Genomic DNA, 21,466 nt, shown 5'->3' on the forward strand with positions numbered 1-21,466 from the left:
AATGCTTGATGAGGAACATAGGCTTCTTTCACCATCTTGAGGAATGATCCTTGTCGGTGCTTTCTCTGTGATAATGGTATCTAGTTCTTTATCAATTGTGATCTGTTTAGCCGGGTTGATAGCTCTTTGCATCAAGTGTACAGATGACTTGTGCGGGTTATTTGTGGAGCCTGATTGATGGGATATTTTAACTGTTTTCTCTCCATTTTCTCACTATTCTCACACTTTTGTTTTTCTTGTTTCAAGCTCTGTCATCTCCCTTTCGTGTTTGTGTTTTCTCACTCTCTCTGTCTACCTGTCTCTTTAATGTTTAACCCCCCCAAGCCAAGGGGTTCGTAAACCGAGGTTTCACTCTATTTATTCTATCTTTACAGACGTGCGTGTCTTCATTAAACCATCTAAACGGATCCACTGCCTCTGTCGTTTGATTTTGGGATCCAGCTACTCTTTTCGTTCCAAGGAGACAGCGCTCACTCTGCCTCGTTCGGAACCTGACAAAACGTCATTGGAAAGAAATAAGGATTAAGACAAAACAATAGCAAGGTTGGATGTGGGGAGCTTCCAACACCATCTGACACTTGACTTTAGCTTATTGCCCTTGGCAGGGATACACATGGCAAAGAGGTCCTGGGTGATGGACCAGGCAAAGCACATAAAAAAGATCAATTTTGACAAGAAAAATATATGTTCTTTAATGCCCCTTGCACGGGTCACCGGGGGCCCTCTCGAGAGCCATGGCTGGAGGTAGTACTTGCTGGCGAATGCTTGGTAGCCAGGCCTAAACGCATGAGAAGGCAAAATGGTCCTGTGAGAGGCGGAGGACTTTGAGTCCATGCCCTATTGTTTAGACTGGCACTCTAATTTGTGGGAGTAATGTAATTAGTTCCTATCATGGCGGTAATTCCCAAATGTGTATTTGTTAATGCAATGGACAAAAATAACCCGGTCTGAGTGTAAGATAACCCGGTCTGCGTACTTACACCTTCGCAATATCAATAGTATTCGCCCGTCTCTGACTCCTCACACCACTGCTATCGTTGTTCATAGTCTTGTCACCTCACGGAATGACTATTGCAATTCACTTCTGTTTGGTGTCCCTCAGAAACTTCTCCGCAAACTTCAACTCATCCAAAATTCTTCAGCCCGGATCATAACCAGAACCTCATCCTTTCACCACATCTCCCCCGTCCTCCAAGAGCTCCAACAGCTCCCGGTCAAATATAGAATAAACTTTAAATTTCTTCTTTATACATTTAAAGCTATCCATAACCTTGCCCCCGCATACCTATCTGACCTTCTTCAAATTTCTATTCCCTCTTGTTCCCTCAGATCCTATTCCTCCCTCCAACTCTGTGTGCCCCCCCCCCTGCCCGTCTTAGAATGATGGGTGACAGAGCCTTCAGCTGCTCTGCCCCCAAACTTTGGAACTCACTTCCTCCCAGCATTCGTAACAGATTCGCTTTCCACCTTCAAGTCCCATCTAAAGACCTACTTATGTAAGATAGCATTTTCTGTGTAGCTCTCTCTTGTTTCTATGTATCATTGTATTTTATTCATTGCATTTTATTTGTGATTGTATTTTATTTATTATAGTACCTATGCTTGTCTGTGACTGTAAAGTGTCCTTGAGAGCTTTGAAAGGTGCTTAAAATGTAATGTATTATTATTATTATTATTATTATTATTATTATTATTATTATTAATTGGAATATTCATTGATCTCACAAAAGCATTTGATACCATAAATAACTTTTACTGAAGAGGTATGGATCAGTGGCCTTGTTTAAAACCCAGAGTCCTTTAATAGGACAAAATCAACATGCAAATACAGATGCTCCCCAACTTATGAAAATTCGAGTTACGAATAACGATACATACTAAAATTTTTGCGAGTACAGTATGTCGAAAAATGTTCGGACAGAGATTCTGTAAATTAGATTTTGTATTGCGCACCTTTTTCCAGCCGAGCTCACATGATATTGGCTTCGTACTGTGCTTCACGCACGGACGCACAGACACATTAGAGGTATCTAGGACTGGATGTTTACGCTGTGGAATGTGCTTCACGCACAGACACGCATGCACACAGACACATTAGTGGTTTCAAGGGGTGAATGTTTACGCAACGGACACCAAGGCTGACCAATCAGCGCCCAGCTCTGAAAGATACCGCAACTTGTTTCTACAACCGCTGTCAGGCTCTTCAAAAACACATGTAGAATGTTTAATTTAAAAAATGCACTCTGACATTATAATTTCGCATCTTCCATTTATCGCTAAAATTCTCGAAAAAACTGTCGCCTGTCAACTCCACTCTCACCTCACTCACAATAACCTCTACGAACAATTCCAGTCTGGTTTCCGTCCCCGCCACAGCACTGAATCAGCCCTCATAAAAATCACGAACGACCTTCTCATAGCAGCAGATACCGGCTCCCTCTCTATTCTCATCCTTCTTGATCTATCTGCGGCCTTTGACACAATTTCTCACCCCATCCTGCTCAACCGACTCTCCACTCTAGGCGTGACACACACCCCACTCAGTTGGTTTCACTCCTACCTCACTGGCCGCTCACAGTTTATCCAAATTACCTCATTCACTTCACGGTCCTCCCCTGTGTCTTCTGGTGTGCCCCAAGGTTCTGTCCTGGGGCCCCTTCTCTTTATTATATACCTTCTTCCCCTTGGTGATATCTTCCGCAAATTTGGAATTCATTTTCACTGCTTCGCGGATGACACCCAGCTCTACCTCTCCAGTAAACCCGATGCCTCTCTTCCACCTGCATCCCTTACACTTTGCCTCTCAGAAATCAAATCCTGGTTTTCTCATAACTTTCTCAAACTAAACAGCGAAAAAACTGAACTTCTCCTTGTCGGTACAAAATCCACCCTTCACAAAGCAAACAGTTTCTCTCTCACCATTGACAATTCTACCGTGTCCCCGCCCTTCAGGTTAAGAGCCTGGGTGTCATCCTTGATAGCACACTATCTTTTCACTCCCACATAAATAACATAACCCGGTCTGCATATTTTCACCTCCGCAATATCAATCGTCTCCGTCCCTCTCTCACCCCTCACACCACTGCTATCCTCGTCCACAGTCTCGTCACCTCCCGTATCGATTATTGTAATTCACTTCTTTTCGGGGTCAATCAAAAATGTCTCCATAAACTCCAACTAGTCCAAAATTCCTCAGCCCGGATCATCACAAAAACCCCCTCATTTCACCACATCACTCCTGTCCTCCAACAGCTCCACTGGCTCCCTGTTAAACTCCGTATTGAATTCAAGATACTTCTGTTTACATTTAAAGCCATCCATAACCTTGCCCCCCCCCTATCTGTCTGACCTAATTCAAATCTCCGTTCCTACTCGGGCCCTCAGATCCTCTTCCTCCCTCCACCTCTACACGCCCTCTGCCCGTCTCACAACGATGGGGTGCAGAGCTTTCAGCCGCTCCGCTCCTAAACTCTGGAACTCACTTCCACCCAACATCCGCAACATTGACTCCCTTCCTACTTTCAAATCTCACCTGAAAACCCACCTCTTTAAACTTGCTTACATGGTCTAATTTATTATGCTGTTTTATTATTTATTGCTTTATGCATGATTTTACTGTTTTGTGTGTTGTCTTTGTTGTAAAGTGTCCTTGAGTGTTCAGAAAGGCGCTTGTAAATTAAATGTATTATTATTATTATAAACCGCACAGCCACCTTATGTAGAGCAAATACAGTTACATGTATGCTTTTATACTGTATATTTTATACTTTTCACTATGTACAACTAGCACGATCTCCAGGACTGGCTCCAGTGAGAAGCCCCGGTGAGCCGCGACCAGGCACAGCAAACTTGGCTCCATTTATGTTTGTCACGATCAGAGGCTCTTTGAGCCATGATTTTTCTGGACCCTCACCTAGGACCTGTTTGCCATGGGTGACCCGGCCAGGGGGATGAAGCCCCAGACAACTTAGCTCCTTGGATCATTAGGACACACAAACCCCTCCACCACGTTAAGCTGTCAAGGCTAACATTATTTTCAAGATATCTTACCTGACACAAGACAGCTTCCCCTCCATGCTCTCCATGGGATACCCTGATGATAACCATATCTTTCTGATTAGGACCATCTTTGAGTTCCCCACAGAGCTCTAAATTCGCTGATTGGAGGAAATCTCCGACGAAGACTTTCCCACTTGCCAATACACTCAGTTCAAGTTTTGTGCTGTCCTTTCGTGTGAAACTCAGTCGATGCATTTGACCTGGTTGTTGTTCTCTATTCTCCAGAGTGATACCTGCTGGGCACAGTGAGGAAGCGAGCCCCAGGACCCTTCCACCATGGCTCAGGTAGCTCATAAATCTTGTGTGAAGCTGAGGGGTGAGCACCTCTTCCTCTGCGAGCACCAAGAGCCTAGAAGTTTCCATCCAGGGTTCACTTAGAACTTGATGTGGCTGAAGAGAATATATGATGTATTTTTCCATGTTGAGACACTCCGTTATTACCCGATGAACTGCTTGAAAACGTTCTTTGTTGCCGTTTGTGTACACCACAACATTTGGCATTTTGTTGTTGAATTCCAATATGTTGCTTTTGCATAAATAACTCTTTACATCATGTTCAAAGTCATGAAATGTGTCATCCTCGTTATCCAGACACAGTTGGGGATCAAAATGGATATCCAAAATGTTCTCTCCTGAAGTATATTTGAGAGAGAGGATTGTGCTATTCTCTAGCTCCAGACATTCATGACAGCTCAACAGGTGAAGAAAGTGCCTGTGGTTCTTCGTGTCATGCTGATTCCCCAGGAAATGATTCTCTGAGTCAGGACTTTGATCTTGTCTGATGCAGGTTGGCCCTGATGACGGCGGTTTTTCATGGTTCTTAGCACAAGGGGCAAAAAGTGGGTTACTTTTACAGCACTGATGATGCTGGAGGCAAGGCAAATGTTGACCCTTTACACTCTGAGAGTTAAGAAACACTATAGACTTTACATTTATCGCCTCTTCTGGGAACTGAATCAACTGATGAAGAATGGATTCACGTAGGATGATTGCTGTGTAGATAAAGACAAGGTAACAAATAAGTCAAACAAATTTTTTCGACCATAGAAAATATTCAGGATTATTTTCATGAACTAACAATGTTTAACTACTGAGGTACATACGGACACTATTTGATGGCACAAGCCCGATATCCAGTTGTAGGCGATCCTCAAAAAAAGCGGCAGCCAGTCGACTGAAAATGTCAACGCTGGCCTGAGCAACTGCACTCAATGGCTTGCCAGGGCTACAGGCCAGAGGTCGGCAAAAGTCAGACCACTTCAGCACCTGTAAAAGTTGAAACTCCTGTCATAAAAGTGGGTCATTCCAAAAAAAATTTCAGATGAAGAACAGGATCAGATGACCTGGCCGCAACCCCACTCCAAACACTGGCATCTCATGGAGAGGACAAACAAGACTAAGTGATTAGCCCCGGTTTAACCGCTTCATAGGCTGAGTATGAGTTTACCTTAAATGTGTGTTATGATTTGCTGAAAAGGGATGTTAAGGAGATGTGTGAACAAATATCTTTTCACTGTTATTGATGGACAGTTGCGCGTGGAGTGAATAATTCCTCAAAGTAAAAAATAGAAATAAATTAATGTTCAGAATCAGAAAGCCTTTAGTAGTCCCACAATGGGGAAATGTGCAATCTATATCAGCAAAATTGAAAGGGCTAAGGAAGGGGGACTCAAAAAGAAAAAAAACAATGTACAGGTAACATCCGAGGTACGACCGGGTTCCGTTCCGACAAAACGGTCGTAAATCGAAATGCATTCAAAATGGCTGTTGCGAGATTTATACGACAGGATAGAATACGATGTCAATCTGTTGTTTTTAAGCGATGTTTTCTATTGAATACCATTATATGCCTAAATGTTTACAGTTCATTTATACATCTTATAACTTTTAGTGTCATTTTAATCATTGCATATTTCATATTATCAATCTTTATTACTGTGTCGGCACACACGCTTTCTGCTGACCCAAATACGCATGGCTTCCCACGCATGCGAGCCCGATTACTGTGCGAGTGAGATGCTGTCATGCTGGAGAAAATTGTCGCACGCGTTTGTTAAGAAACAGTTATTTTGGATCCTCATGTTGTGCAATGCTGCTGCGGCAAATAAACATCCTCCTTGTTCGTTATTGTCACGTTCGGATTGATAGCTGGGGGCGGAGCCGTGCCTTCCCGCTTTCACCACCTCCTTCATCAGGACAGGGTACGAAAATGGTGCATTTGTACTTTGTATTACCTTGGACTTTCTACATATTCGGTGCTCAGACCGAGCCCCCTCTACACATCAGCATTGCACAACATGATATATATATATATATATATATATATATATATATATATATATATATATATATATATATATATATATATATATATATATATATTGTTTATTGTTGTATATTGTTTTATATAAAAAAAAAAAAAATCCTCGTCTCACCCACCATGGGTGGTGTCTGTCCCCATTTCAGCTCGGGTCCTCTACCAGAGGCCAGGAAGCTTGAGGGTTCTGCGCAGTATCCGTGCTGTTCCCAGCACTGCGCTTTTCTGGACCGAGATATCCGATGTTGTTCCCGGGATCTGTTGCAACCACTCGTCGAGTTTGGGGGTCACTGCCCCGAGTGCTCCGACCACCACAGGCACGACTGTCACCTTTACCTTCCAGGCTCTCTCCAGCTCCTCTCTGAGCCCTTGGTATTTCTCGATTTTCTCATGTTCCTTCTTTCTGATGTTCCCATCACTCGGGACCGCTACAATCCACGACAATATATATATATATATATATATATATATATATATATATATATATATATATACAGTAAAGTCTCGTTATATCGATATCGGATATATCGATAGTCCATGTTATATCGATACTATTTCTATGCGCGCACGGAGAAAATTACATACAAACGGGGTCGTATATATCGATAGTCCCGGTTATATCGATATTTTTTCGGACTCCCTTGAATATCGATATAACGAGACTTTACTGTATATATATATATATATATATATATATATATATATATATATATATATATATATATATATATATATATATATATATATATATCAGAAAGTGGAAATTTGCAGACCAGACCAGCAATTTGAAAGGGGGTGGGGGGGTGAAAAGTTAAAAAGCAAGATACTCATAGTAAAAATGTCAGAAGACTGAAGTGTATACTGTAACTGCAAAAATGTTTAAAAAAATGAACATCGTGCAAGTATAAAAAAAGCATATTGATATATGTTGCTGTATTGCATCAACACACGGTGGCTGTGCTATTTACAGTACAAGAGTCCAGGTATTTATTTATTTATTTATGTATTTATTTATTTCAGATGTGATTATTAAGACGCCTAACAGCAGTCGGGAGGAACGAGCGGCGGAAGCTCTCCTTCTTGCAGCGCGGTTGTAACAGTCTCTGGCTTAATGAGCTACTCACTGCTGTCAGGGTGGGCAGGATGGGTGGGAGGGGTTGTCCATCATAGCTTTTAGTTTAGCTAGCATCCATCTTTTGCCCAACTCCTCCAGAGAGTCCTGCGAGCAGCCCAGTTCTTTTTCTGTCCCAGGTGGTGATGCTGCCTGACCAGCAGACAATTCCAGAGAGAATGGCTGAAGCAACCACAGACTCATGAAAAGTCTTCAGGAGTGACCCCTGAACCCCAAAATGCCTGTTTCATGAGTAGGAAGAGGTGATTCTGTCCCTTTTTGATAAGGGCATCCGTGTTTGTAGTCCAGTAGAGTTTATCGTTGAAAAGAACACCCAGGTACTTGTAGGAGGTCAACCATCTCAATGTCCGTACAATGGATGTTCAACGGTGCAAGTGAGAATGGTTTCCTGTAGAAATCCGATACCAGCTCCTTGGTTTTCCCAGTGTTGATCTGGAGGTGATTCTACTGGCACCAGTCCACGAAGTCCTTGGTCAGTGCCCTGTACTCCCGATCATCTCCCTCTGTAATGAGTCTGACAATAGCTGAGTCATCAGAGAGCTTCTGAAGGTGGCAGGTTGGAGTGTTGTAATTGAAGACTGAGGTGTAGAGGGTGAACAGGTATGGAGCCAGCACTGTCCCCTGTGGTGCTCTAGTGCTGCAGGGAAGGCTGTCCGAATCACAGTCCTTTGCCCTCACGTATTGTGGCCTGTTTGTGAGGTAATCTGTAATCCAAAATGTGAGGTGGTAGTTCACTCCGGCATGCCGCAGCTTGTCCCCCAGTAGATTGGGCTGGATGGTGTTAAAGGCACTGGACAAATCAAAGAATGTGATCCTGACCGTGCTCCCAGCATGTTGGGCTGGTAAGCAAACTGAAGTGGGTCCAGTGATGAGCTCGCCAGTGGTCGCAGGTGGGCAAGGACGAGTCCCTCCAGAATCTTCATCAGGTGAGACGTCAGCGGCACCGCCTAATGCGTATGACGTACTATACGCGCGACTGATCGATACCACTACGGATCGAGATATGTCTAGTTTTTACCGCGCCGCCGGCGGAAGTAAAGTAAGACCGGTAGACTTCTAATAATAAGATTCACGAGAGGTGGACTCCTGGAATTCACTGCGCGCGAGGGCTGGGGAAGAAATTGGGAAAATCTAACGATTTTTTAAATTTTGATCCAGACGTTATGTGTTAAAATGCAGCTGCAAGATCGGTACTGGAAATTAATATATTCAAATTGGTTGATCTATGCTAGAATAGTGAAACAGAAAAGTTTCTTTGTCTCACAAAGAAAAAAAGGTGGGGGCGAAGGAGTCATTTGAGCCGTTAGTGTGTGCGTGTGCATGTGCATGTGAGTGCGCGTGTGCGTGCGTGTGCATTCATTGTGTATGTGAGTGCGTCTTTGGCTGGAGACTAACACAGTTGGTGTCTTTGTCCTTGTTCTTTGTGTTTGAATTAACACTGTGGGTGTGTGTTTCTTTGGAAGGGAGTTAACGGAAGGAATTTGTGGGTGAATTGGGAATTTGTTGAGAATGGGTGCAAAAAAGAATTTTTTTAAGAAAAGCTCCAATTCACCGCGGTATGAAATTCAACATAAAAAAAGTGGGGTAGGTGTGAAAACATATCCAGAGGACGCTCTGAACATGTTTTCTGACATGATGAGGATTCCATATATGTTGACCAATTCAAGCAGATTGGAAAGAATGAAAAAGCTATGTCTTCAAAGATGGCCGCTGAAAAAGTACCTCCTGCCTTAAAAGGACAAAGGAGCTCATGTTCTTAAAATCGCCATTGCTGAGACAGAGAATTAACCGATGCGGTAGGCGGGGCGAGTTGTGAAATGGGGAATTTGAGCTTGGGAGTCAGAGGTCAAAGGGGGGGAGGATCTACGCGCGGGGTCCACTCCACCACTTCCTCTAACGGCTGCCCTCTCTTTTACCCCCATTCACTCTTCCCCCTCCCCTTGCTGCTTTATATAGACCAGATGTGGTTTAGGATAAGAATAGACTGGAACACACGTCTCCTACTGGGGACACTCAGTCGTTACACCAAAAAATTTTCTCACAAGAAATGTCTTCATGTATTGTTGACCATAAAAAAAAAAAAAAATTTGATGACTTCTCAAATTCTTTTGTACATTCACGACATCTTGCTTGATTCACTAACTGAAGACAAAAAAACTGTATCAATCACTTTGTTCAAAAATCTAGAAAGTACAGGTAATATAACTTCCTTGACTATGTTACAGTTTTGCCAAAAAGAAGTTGAACTTCTAGAAAGAAAAAAAGACAAAAAGATGACATTTCTACAACCTGATTTGGATGACACACCTTTACCTGACAGCATCCACGTTGAAATTATGGCTGATGGTTCATTACCAAAAACGTATTCAACGCAAGCAGCAGAAATTGTTGCATTGACTGAAGCGTAAATGGATAGAAGGAAAGATTGTTGAACATGCAGATTTATTGTGAGGATTGTTGAAAGCTATCCTTCTTCCAAAAAGTGTGGCTGTATGCAAATGTGCAGCGCACACAAGAGCTAAAGACAGGATAAGATCAGGTAATGCTAGAGCAGATGCAGCCGCCAAGAAGGCTGCTCATACGACTCTCAATCTAATAAATCAAGAAACACGTGAATTAGTGCCCACACAAGTTTTGAAGGATATGCTGTAAACATAATCCACAGGGTAATATGCGACCAAAAAAAGGAAAATTTCAAACATACTTCAAAAGCGAAATCCGCCACCGAAGCATCGTTCCGGGTGAGTCGCACCATCGTTAAAAACAATAAGTCCTTCCCAAGACGGAGAGATGGTAAAAGAAGCATCCGTTGAAGCAGCTGACTCCTTGTTCAGAGACTTTAAAAATAAAGCAGAGATGTTATCTTCAATCAAAGCTCTGCAGCTGTCAAGACATACAGTTACACGGCGCTGTGAAGCCATGGCTGAGGATTTAACCCAGCAAATGTGGAAAGACATCGGAGATTGTGAGTGTTCTCACTGTTGAAGTCCTGGCCTCATGGGCAGTTCTGTAACTTACTCACACAGGAAAAGTACCCCAACATGAGGAAATGTGCTACCTCCTTGACTGCATTATTCGGCTCCACTTATTTATGTGAGTCAGCATTTTCCTACATGAAGATCATTAAGTCCAAATAGCGTTCCACCATGAATGATGAACATTTGAAAATGTGCTTGAGGCTGGCTGTCAGCAGCTACTGTCCGGACTATGCATCCTTGGCTGATTCAATTCAGTGCAAGTCATCAAAGTAAACTCAGGTACAGTAAAGTCTTGTTATATCGATATCGGTTGTATCGATAGTCCCGCTTATTACGATACTATTTCTATGCACGCAAGGAGAAAATTACATGCGCGCAGGGTCGGATATATCGATAGTCCCGGTTATATCGATATTTTTCGGACTCCCGAGAATATCGATATAACGAGACTTTACTGTAATTACAAAAAAAATGTTAATAGTTATTTATTATGTTATCTATATGTAGTTATTATGTGTGTTGTGCAATATTGGCTTATTTGGTTATGCAAGGTACATCAACATACATTGGATTGGATTTGCCTTTATTAGTCTCACAGTGGAGAAATTTACATTTCACAGCAGCAAAGTGATGAAAGGAATGAAAGTAGAAAAACAAAATACATGAGCTGCTGAAAGGCAGCCACTCTCGCGCCGCCGTCTTGAAGTCAAAATAACAAAAAAAACCTAAATAACAAATAATATGACAGCATAGAGACAATATGACAACACAAAGACACAGAGAGACATTAATTCTTCAGGACTTGCTGTACCCTCTTTGTGATGACATGAAGCAGTTCTAGATGAAAGAGGAGAGGATCAAAGCGTCTTTCCACATGATCAGGGACATCATGGTGGAATGTGCACGTCGACTACAAGCTAAATGTTGAAAGCAAACACGCAGCTGTAGCATCCATTGACGGAAAGAGATTGTCTCACATCTCCTGTTCCACATAAATCTGCTTCAATTCCAAGCCGCAACAGTTCCACATACGCATCGGCGCTCTGTGCAGACGCTCCTTTCTTCTTATCGCGGGTTCCTCAAGCCATGCATCCATCCAGCCGCAGACTGCCAACAGCACTGACCTTCCACTGAACAAAGCGGGGCTGTGAAGATGCTGCCCATTACAGGCGCAAAAAAGCACAATGGCCCCTTTGGTGTCCAGCAATGGCAGTCGAATGGCTCCGACATTGCTCCCATTCAAAAACAGTACTGGCATATTCATGCTGCCGAAAAGGTGCAACCGCTCAGCACAGTCTCCTCCTTGATGAATGTCGTGGTCAAAAATGCTGAAAAACAATCTGTATCCGTTCCACACGATGCACAACAACACAAAGTGACAAAAGAAAACACAAAACAAGACAAAAACAACCAAAAAAAGCAAGGCTCGTGAGAGCGCTTGATGAGGCTGGCGACTCGGGCGCCATCTTGGACTTCACAGCATTGTACTTACAAACAATCCTTAAAACATTTGAAAATAATTATGCTTTGCATTTTTGTCGTGGGTAGATCATTTTGACTTGGTAGTCTTTATAAGTAGCTCATATGCTGAAAAAGTGTGAGCACCCCTGGTATAGACAATGTAGGTTATATATATATATATATATATATATATATATATATATATATATATATATATATATATATATATATATATATATATATATATATATATATATATATATACAGTGAGACCTCAACTTACAAACACCTTATCTTACAAACTTTTCGTCTTAAGAACGTCAAATTTATGAAAATTAAACCTTATAATAAGCACTATTTTCATAATACACACCCACCATGGCTGGAGGAGTAATCTTCAGCGGTAGCACACGACCGAACAGCGCTCCAGCCGGCGTTACTTTCCACACCCCCTCTCATTGAATGCACATGTCGATCGCCTACTTGGAGCTTTTTGCTGATAATTTTTCTATGATGGGACCGAAAAACCACCACATGCTCGTGTTCAGCCCAAGAAGACACAAAATAAAATCACCGTCGCTGAGAAGGAGATAATTGAAAAACACGAACGAAGTGTGTGTTTGTGTGATTTAGTGGCCGAGCACGGCTATGCTAAGTCAACCATTGCTCCCATTCTCCGGAACAGAGAAGCCATCAAAGGTGCGTCTGTTGCAAAAGGTGTTTCCGTGCTCTCAAAGTGACGGTCTCGGGCAATCGAAGAAGTTGAAAAACTTCTGTTAATTTGGATTCACGAAAAGCCGCTATCCGGCGACAGCGTGAGTAAAGCTATTTTATGTGAGAAAGCACGGCTAATTCACGCCGATATCGCCATGAGCCAACCTGGAAGTTCGGCGCTTATTGAGGATTTCAAAGCCAGTAACGGATGGTTCGAGAACATCTGAGGGCGAGGAGGAGAAGGCAATTTTGGCAAAGTGGAATGATGTGCAGGCTTTTACCGAACAGTTCCATCCAGAAAAGACTGGCTATGACGATCATCAACATGATGAACGATAATGTGATGCCTCAGCTTCTTCTGACTTTACAAGTCAGAAAGCAACAGGTGTCAATTAAGAGGTTTTTAATCAGCAAAAATGATGAGGAGTCTCCAAAGAAAAAAGAAGAGAAGCCACACCAGAGGTTAAGTTACCAACAGTCCTTATGGAAGGTGACTGTCCTTCCATAAGCCATCAACGACCATCAAAAAGGTAAATAAAACTTTATTTTACAGTGCAGTTTTTCTTTTTACAGTCCTCATGTAATGTGCCTCTCTTTGTGACTTTATGATACAATGCAGTGTATTTCTTTCATTACAATACAATAAAACATTTATTATACATAGAATAAGGTATGTTGTGTGTAGTTTTAAGGCTTATTTAGTTAAAAACTATATTTTATGGAAACCCGGCAACGGATATATATATATATATATACACATATACATATATATACATATATACATACATATATACACACATATATATATACATACACATACATATATACATACATATACATATATATATATACATACACATATACATACATACATACATACATACATACATACATACATACATACATATACATACATATATATATACATACATATACATACATACATACATATATATACATACATACATATATACACACATATATATATACATACGCATACATATATACATACATATACATATATATATACATACACATATACATACATACATACATACATACATACATACATACATACATACATACATATATATATATATATATATATATACAGTAAAGTCTCGTTATATCGATATCGGTTATATCGATAGTACCGCTTATTACGATACTATTTTCATTTCCCTTGCACATTTCTAGTCTTTTTATGTATAATTAGTACCGTTTAGTACGATACCCGGTTATTACGATAATCCGGTTATTACGGTGCTCCTTTTCATCCCCCGCCGGCCATTTTTGTTGTTTATATCGATATATCCGTCGCGCCATTGGTCAACTTGGTCACGTGTCTTGTTACGTGAGCCGCCATGCCGCCATTGGTCGACTTGGTCACATGAGCCGCCATCGGTCGCGCTATTGGTCGACTTGGCCGTGTGACTTTGTCACGTGACACGCCATCGGTCGCGCCATTGGTCAACTTGGTCACGTGTCTTGGTTACGTGTCACGCCATCAGTCGCGCCATTGGTCGACTTGGTCAGGTGACTTGGTTACGTGCCCAGCACCCGTGTAGCAGAGCCATTTTCATTTTCAGACGCTAGCTCGTGTGTAGCAGACGAGATTGAAGTGTTTGTGTTAAAAGGTAAAAATGGGAAGCAGAAGAAGATTGATGACTTTTTTAAATTGTATACATAATACAGTAAGATGTAAGCGTTGCAGTTTCCCTGTTGTGTTATGTACATGCCCACTGTACTGTATATGAATGCAATCGTTTTTTGCAACAATGTTTCTTGTTTTGTCTGCTGAAGCGCGATGATTTTGAAAATTATTAACATTCCATACTGTGTATTAAAGGACAGCCGATGTCACTTTTTATTCAAATGCAAATAAAAATGACTTCACGCCAAGACGTCTTGCATTGCTTGTGAATCCAAACAATGGCTTCAGATTCGGATAATATGCTTTCTTGTTACACATCCAGTTATGAATATGTTTCAAATACACTGTAGTTCTGAAGATTAAAGCATACATGTTTACAATCATTAAAGAATTATATGTGCCATTTTGAGGCAACATTGGGGGACCATCTCTCACCCAAAAAAAGGGAGCTAATGGCCAGCTCCGTTTCTTATATGGCGCTTGGCTGCCCTCTTTTGGCGGCTTTTGTTTAATGCAGTTCGGCGCAGGATCGGATATATCGATAGTCCCGGTTATATTGATATTTTTTCGGACTCCCTTGAATATCGATATAACGAGACTTTACTGTATATGTGTGTGTGTGTGTGTGTGTGTGTGTGTGTGTGTGTGTGTGTGTGTGTGTGTGTGTGTGTGTGTGTGTGTGTGTGTGTGTGTGTGTGTGTGTGTGTGTGTGTGTGTGTGTGTGTGTGTGTCTGGACAGTAGGGATATATATATAGGGCCTAAACTACCAGTAAGACTTTAGTTTGCTGACGAAGTTTCTTGGATAAGAATCGAAACGTCCAACACCTTAAAAGAAGTACAGATGACGGCTGAAGAAACCTTTTCAGCGATGGACCACTCCTGTACGATTGAGAGCTTACACAGACGCACCACAAGCAATGTATCACCCGGATAAGATATTCCATTTGATTCTGTCATCACATACCTTGGGGCAGAACAAACAACACAGAACAAGCATATTGTGAATTTAAACAAATTAAAATCAAATACAGTCAAACCTTGGTTTTCCACCATAATCCGTTCCAGAAACATGTTCAAAAACAAAAACAAAAAGTCTAGAAAACAACTACAGTGATACCTCGGTTTACGAACCCCTTGGCTCACGAACTTTTTGGATTACGAACGTTAAATTTATGAACATTTTACCTTGGCATGCGAACTATTTTTCGGGATACACACGGAGCTGCCACAATGAGTGATGTGTCGTTTGCGAACGAGCCCGTTCTCCTAACAAGAAAATGGCAGCCGGCTTGTTTTGGTCCTCCATTCCCCGCCTCCAGTCGTCGTTAAAGGCACGTGATTGGTCAAGAACGCAGCAGTGAGGAGTTGGGGGTTACAGACAGAGAGTGAAGCCATTTTCCAAAAAAACAAAATGGCCACCAACTTTTTTTTTGTCCTCTATTCCCCGCCCCCAGTCTTCGGTTAAAGCCATGTGGTTGGTCAAGAACGCAGCAATGAGGGGAGGTGGTTTAAACATTAAAGAGACAGGCAGACGACAGAGAGACAGTGACAAAGTGGATAGATAGTGAAATTTGGACTTGTTTCAACTTTGATAGATCAAAGGCAGAGTGTGGACTGCAAGGTTAAAATTCCATTCAATCAGGCTCCACAAATAACTCGCACAAGCCATCTGTACACTTGATGCAAAAAGCTATCAACCCAGCTAAACAGAAGACAATTCATGAGGAACAAGGTAAAATTAGAAACAAACAAGAAGGCAACATTTCTCATCATGTATTTAATGCTGATGAAACCGGCCACTCCATTCCATCAAGCCATCAACTACCATCACAAAGGTAAATAAAACGACTTTATTATACAGTACAGTTTATTTCTTTAATTATAATACCATAGCATATTTATTATACATAAAATAAGATATATTTTGTGTAGTTGTAAGGCTTAGAAAATTAGAATGGAGAAAATTATGTTTTTTGGGGACCTGGGTACGGATTATGGGAAATCCCATGGGAAATTAAATTTTGGGATACACACTTTTCGCCTTACACACTCTGGGAACCAATTAAGTTCGTAAGCCAAGGTATCACTGTATTTAAAAAGCATGTTTAACCTACTTTACACCATAAACTGTATACACACGCAATAATAGAGCAGTTCATCTGTGAAATACTGTAAAAACCAACTGTAATATATATTTCACCAATTCATCAACATAAAAATTCAAAGAAATTACAGAGGTACTATTACTATTTGTTTATTTTCAATTCCAGCTCCGGCTTCCCTCTGTGGAGTATGCATGTTCACAATGTGGGTTTTTTCTGGGTACTCATTTCAAAAATGTGTGGCAAGTTGATTAAACACTTCAAATTGTCCCTAGGTTTAGTGGGAGCATGTGTGGTTGTTCGTCGTTGTGTGTCCTGCGATTGGATAGCAACCGTTTCAGGGTGTATCCGCCCTCATGCATTAAGAGGGATGGGATAGGCTCCAGCACCCCGTGCGAAACTTGTGATAAGTGGATCAGAAAATGGCTGTACGTCAAGTGTTTAGGTCAGAATTTCAGATTGAACAGGGTTTACAAGTACAATGGGATTGCCCAAAAACTGATTGCTGATTGATGTCTGATTGCGAGGAAACAAAAATTTCATTTTTGTTTTCTTATTTCAACTGTAAAAGTCAAAACTTCAGATTTCAGATGTCTTTTTTAATGCAACATCAAATACAGTAAAGTCTCGTTATATCGATATCGGTTATATCGATAGTACTGCTTATTACGATACTATTTCTATGAACGCAAGGAGAAAATTTACATGCCGCAGGATCAGATATATCAATAGTCCGGTTATATCGATATTACGAGACTTTACTGTATTAATGAAAGTATTGTGGTTGGATATCATGCCTCAGGTGGACTACTGTTCCCAGTCTGGTTCCGGGAATCGGGAAATGTATTTAGAGGATAACCAACGACATGTTTTTTTTGTTTCCTAACTGACAAAAACATTTTATAGCAGCCATGGCCAACCCGCGGCTCCCGAGCCGCATCTTAAGGGGCACCCACATGACAAGCGTAAAAAATGTTTGGCGCTGGCGCTTCCATTCATCCCCTATGTACGTAATTTCACGACCATTGCACGTGCTACACATTTTAGAAAAAAAATATGACTTTTAAGTGCACATGATAGTCGTAAAGACTTTTAAGTGAAGCTTATAGTCGTGAAAATACGGTATCAATCTGACCATGTGACGTGAACACGCATGTGCGTGAGATGTAAATCAATCATTTCTCTTGTAAAGCAGGGGTGGCCGACCAGTCAGACTTGAAACAAATTATTTGCGACGTAAACAATTTGTGTCACGTTCGCTCTCAAAATGCCAGGGAAAAAGTGCACAGCTAAACGAAAATATGAAGACGAACACAGGACATTTTTAACAGAGTGGGAGACTTTATATTTTTTTCTTTGAGCGTAAAGGCAAGCTGTAAGGCGACATTAGCGCATTTCCAAGCGTCAAGTATTCAGCGCCGCTTCAGCTCACTACACGCGAACATCGACCAGGAATTTCGCAAAGGGACTGAACTTCGCAAGCACAAGTTGGTCACTTTGAAAACTCATACCGAAAAGCAGATATTTTTTTTCCCGAAATTTTACAAAGCACCCAGAGACCGTAATGCTTGCATCATACCAACTGGCTTGGAACATTGCACAGGCTAAAAAGCCATACGACGACGGGGAATTTATTAAGAAATGAAAACTTATGTCCTGAAAACGACAAACTAAAATGAATGGTAGCAGATGTCCAACTGTCCTGCCACACTGTTGAACGCAGAATATCAGACATTAGCACGGCTATTAATTCACAGCTGCACTCTGACATTCAAGCAATTTTAGTGTCACATTGGATGAAAGTTGTGACATACAAGACAAGCATTAGTTGGGAATATTTGCACGGTCTGTGTAAAAGGATTTTGTGTCAAAGAAGAACTCCTTGATATTGTGCCATAAAAGACAACCCGTGGGATAGATGTGAAAGACACAATGATGGCTTCACAGATGAAGCTGTGGCTGAGTTGGAGATGATCGATCTTTGTGACGAAGTCCAACTGAAACCTGCTTTAAGGGAAGGGACCATTGAGTTCTGGAAAAGTGTGCCAATGGAAGAATACCCCAATGTCAAATAGGCTTCGCTTAAAGTACTGTCAATGTTTGGGTCAACATACGTCTGCGACTGTGTTTTCTACCCTGAAACATGTGAAATCAAAGCATCGATCGGTTCTGACTGACAGTCATGTAAAAAAATTGTTTTGCGAGACAAAAACAGAATGCAAGCCAGATTTAATGAGGATTGTTCAAGACAACGAATGCTAGAAGTCCCACTAAGCAACATGCACACTATTGTAAATTATTATATTTTTGGTTGTGGACTTGGTTGACTGAGTTTGTGTTTTTAAGACAGCGTTCTTTGTTGGAAATGTTCCTGTGGTTTTAGTACTCTAGGAGTCAATTTCTGATATATTTGTTGATTTTGTATTTAAAATGTGATATTTATAATAAATCTGTCTGAGCAGTGAGGGATAGGGCGATCGGGTGTTCATGTGTGCCCATGTTTATGATGTGGCTCTTTGCAGTAACATAGTAAAAAAATGTGGCTCTTAGTCTCTGACTGGTTGGCCACCCCTGTTTTATAGCATCTAAAATACCTAAAACATGCAAGCAAAAAAACGTGTTTTTGTTGTTGTTGTTGTTTCATAGAAGTAAACACCTGTCCAGGTGTTTGAGGTATCACTCGAAGTTAAAAATATGGTCCTTGATCACCTTTCTGCTTGAATTTGGTTCTCGGCAGAAAAAGTCCAGAAAGTATCTCCAGAACCAAATCAGCTACAAATGAACTTTGTTTTCAGATGAAATAAGAGAATATTAGGTTTCTAAAACTCTAAAACTCAATATGCTGTGGGTCCTGCAATTTGAGTGAAAATTACGAAGAAAAAAAACCTGCCTCAGGAGTGGACAAATGTTTGCACGTCTGGCAGTGAATCAGGTAACATTCACTGTGGGGACTGGCTTGATATGAACTTTACAAGCGCAAGATTGCATGACCTCAGTAAAATGGCGAATAACGTGGCGCTCGTTGCCATTTCTTGAGCTTGAGTCCTCAGTCTAAGCTTACTTTATATGTATATAGAGGAAAATATGCATGAAAGATACACGTATACCGTGTTTGTAGTCTCATAAAAATACATTTAAGTTCCTCCACAGACATTGTAAACATATCGGCATAACGAGGAAATACACACGAATACTTCTGATAGCTGGATCGAGAGACAGTGTCATAAAAATACCTTTAGTTCCGCTACTGTAACTGACTTGTCTCCCAGCTGCAAAAAAATGTCCTCGGCCGAGTCCAGGCATGGAGGGGCTGAAGCAGGATGCATCAGGGTGGATAAAGAGAACGAACAAGAACTCCGTGTGGACCTAGGGGTTGTGTTTGTTTTCAGAGTTGAAAGTCTGTTACGAATGAGCCTTGAATAACATTTGTGGAAACGTACCCACAAATAGACGTAACACAATGTAATCAACATCCTGAAAACCGTCCCTATGTACAAAGTTTCATTGTTGGTAGCAATTATCGTAATCTTGCCTCGAAAAAAAGGGATAAAGTTTCAATCTTCCATTGACATCAGGAGGTATGTGGTATAGAGATGTGTCGTTCGCGAACGAGTCGGTACTTATAAACGGATCTCTGAAGTCAACGAAGAAAGCCTTTCAGAACAAGGAGCCGGAAATGGGAGCCGACCTTTTTGTCCTCTATCCGCACGTGATTGGTCGATCTCGGTGGTAGAGGAGGGAGGGGAGAATTACAGACACACGCAGCAGTGAGGGGAATGGGGAAGGGGGGATTATAGTAGACAGGTGGACAAATATAATAACATTATGCTGTTATTATTCATCAATTATGATATTTTTTCTAGTTGGTATGATAGCATTATTAATATGAAAAGGAATTTGGTGACAGCTGATCATCAGACCAGAGTAACCACCGGGAAAGTCAAAGTTAGCATCCACTAACTCTGTGCACATATAAATAAAGCCATATAAATACAAATATTTTAGATAAATGGAGTGTATTTTTTACATGACTAATTCGTTTTTCACATGATTTTTGGTAGTTAATTAATTTAAGCAACAAAAAATAAATAAAAAAAAACAAATAAACTGAGGAGCCATTTGGGAGCAAAAAGAGCCGGATCTTTCTAATAAACCGATCCAAAAGAACCAGCTCTCTGAAAAGAGCCGTAATTCCCATCACTAATAGTGGCGTGCGCGTGCGCAGCACATCATTCTGCCGAGTACACAAACTACGGCATATATACTTGGACAAAATAAAATAAATTGTTAGGACTGTACATTAGTGTGTAAATTGAATTCGCAGCATTGGATGGATGGATGGATGGATGGATGGATGGATGGATGGATGGATGGATGGATGGATGGATGGATGGATGGATGGATGGACGAATGGGTCGATGCATGGATGGATGTGTAACCGAGACTTGTTAAGACTGTTATTTTGTGTTCATTTTATTAAATTGATGATTAATGAAAATGATGTTTCATAACAAAGACATAACAAAAGTGAAAAATTGGTAATACCAAATTAAAAAATGGGACAACATTGAAAAGAGAAAATACCAAGTATGTGATGAAATACAAATTATGAGGCATGCCAAAATTAAAAAGAAAATATCACAAAACTTGTGGGGTTAAGAAATATGACTATACTGAAAAGAAAATATAATAAAATGTGATAAAAGCAACTCGTGAAATATGACAACATACCATTTCCCTCATGTCTGTGTAAGCTCTCAGTCGTACAGGAGTGGTCCATCGATGAGAAGGTTTCTTCAGCCGTCATCTGTACAAATTTGAAGGTTTCGGACATTTCGCCTCCTATCCAGGAGGCTTCGTCAGCAAACTAAAGTCTGACTGGTCGTATCGGCCCTATTTATATATCGCTAATGTCCAGATATGGCGGCGCCGGACACAGCTATGATAGGTCCCTACGCTCAGGTTGGGGGGAGCAGAGGCCCACTCCCTGTGGCCCCACTGATTGTTCCTAGATTCCTGACTAACGACTGGCCTATTTGCCCCACTCC

The 21,466-nt window shown here is 41.1% G+C and overlaps 1 protein-coding gene across 3 annotated transcripts in view; it reads right to left on the reverse strand.

Annotated features, from left to right (window-relative positions):
- hlcs (holocarboxylase synthetase (biotin-(proprionyl-CoA-carboxylase (ATP-hydrolysing)) ligase)) overlaps positions 1–20,013 on the reverse strand; it is a 73,173-nt gene extending 53,160 nt beyond the window's left edge. For all 3 annotated transcript variants that reach the window (XR_016117846.1, XR_016117847.1, XM_089016989.1), the window contains exons 1-3: positions 19,652–20,013; positions 5,163–5,325; positions 4,051–5,051 (exon numbers count right to left, since the gene is read on the reverse strand). Coding sequence is in view for 1 of the 3 variants with exons in the window: in XM_089016989.1 (XP_088873115.1) it covers positions 4,051–5,051; positions 5,163–5,325; positions 19,652–19,891 (1,404 nt within the window). In the remaining 2 variants the exon portion in view is untranslated. The remainder of the gene's footprint in view (positions 1–4,050; positions 5,052–5,162; positions 5,326–19,651) is intronic.
- Between the last annotated feature and the right edge of the window lie 1,453 nt (positions 20,014–21,466).

The sequence above is a fragment of the Hippocampus bargibanti genome, linkage group LG16 (genome assembly GCF_051943395.1).
Source record: "Hippocampus bargibanti isolate YZ-2025 linkage group LG16, ASM5194339v1, whole genome shotgun sequence".
NCBI lineage: Eukaryota > Metazoa > Chordata > Actinopteri > Syngnathiformes > Syngnathidae > Hippocampus > Hippocampus bargibanti.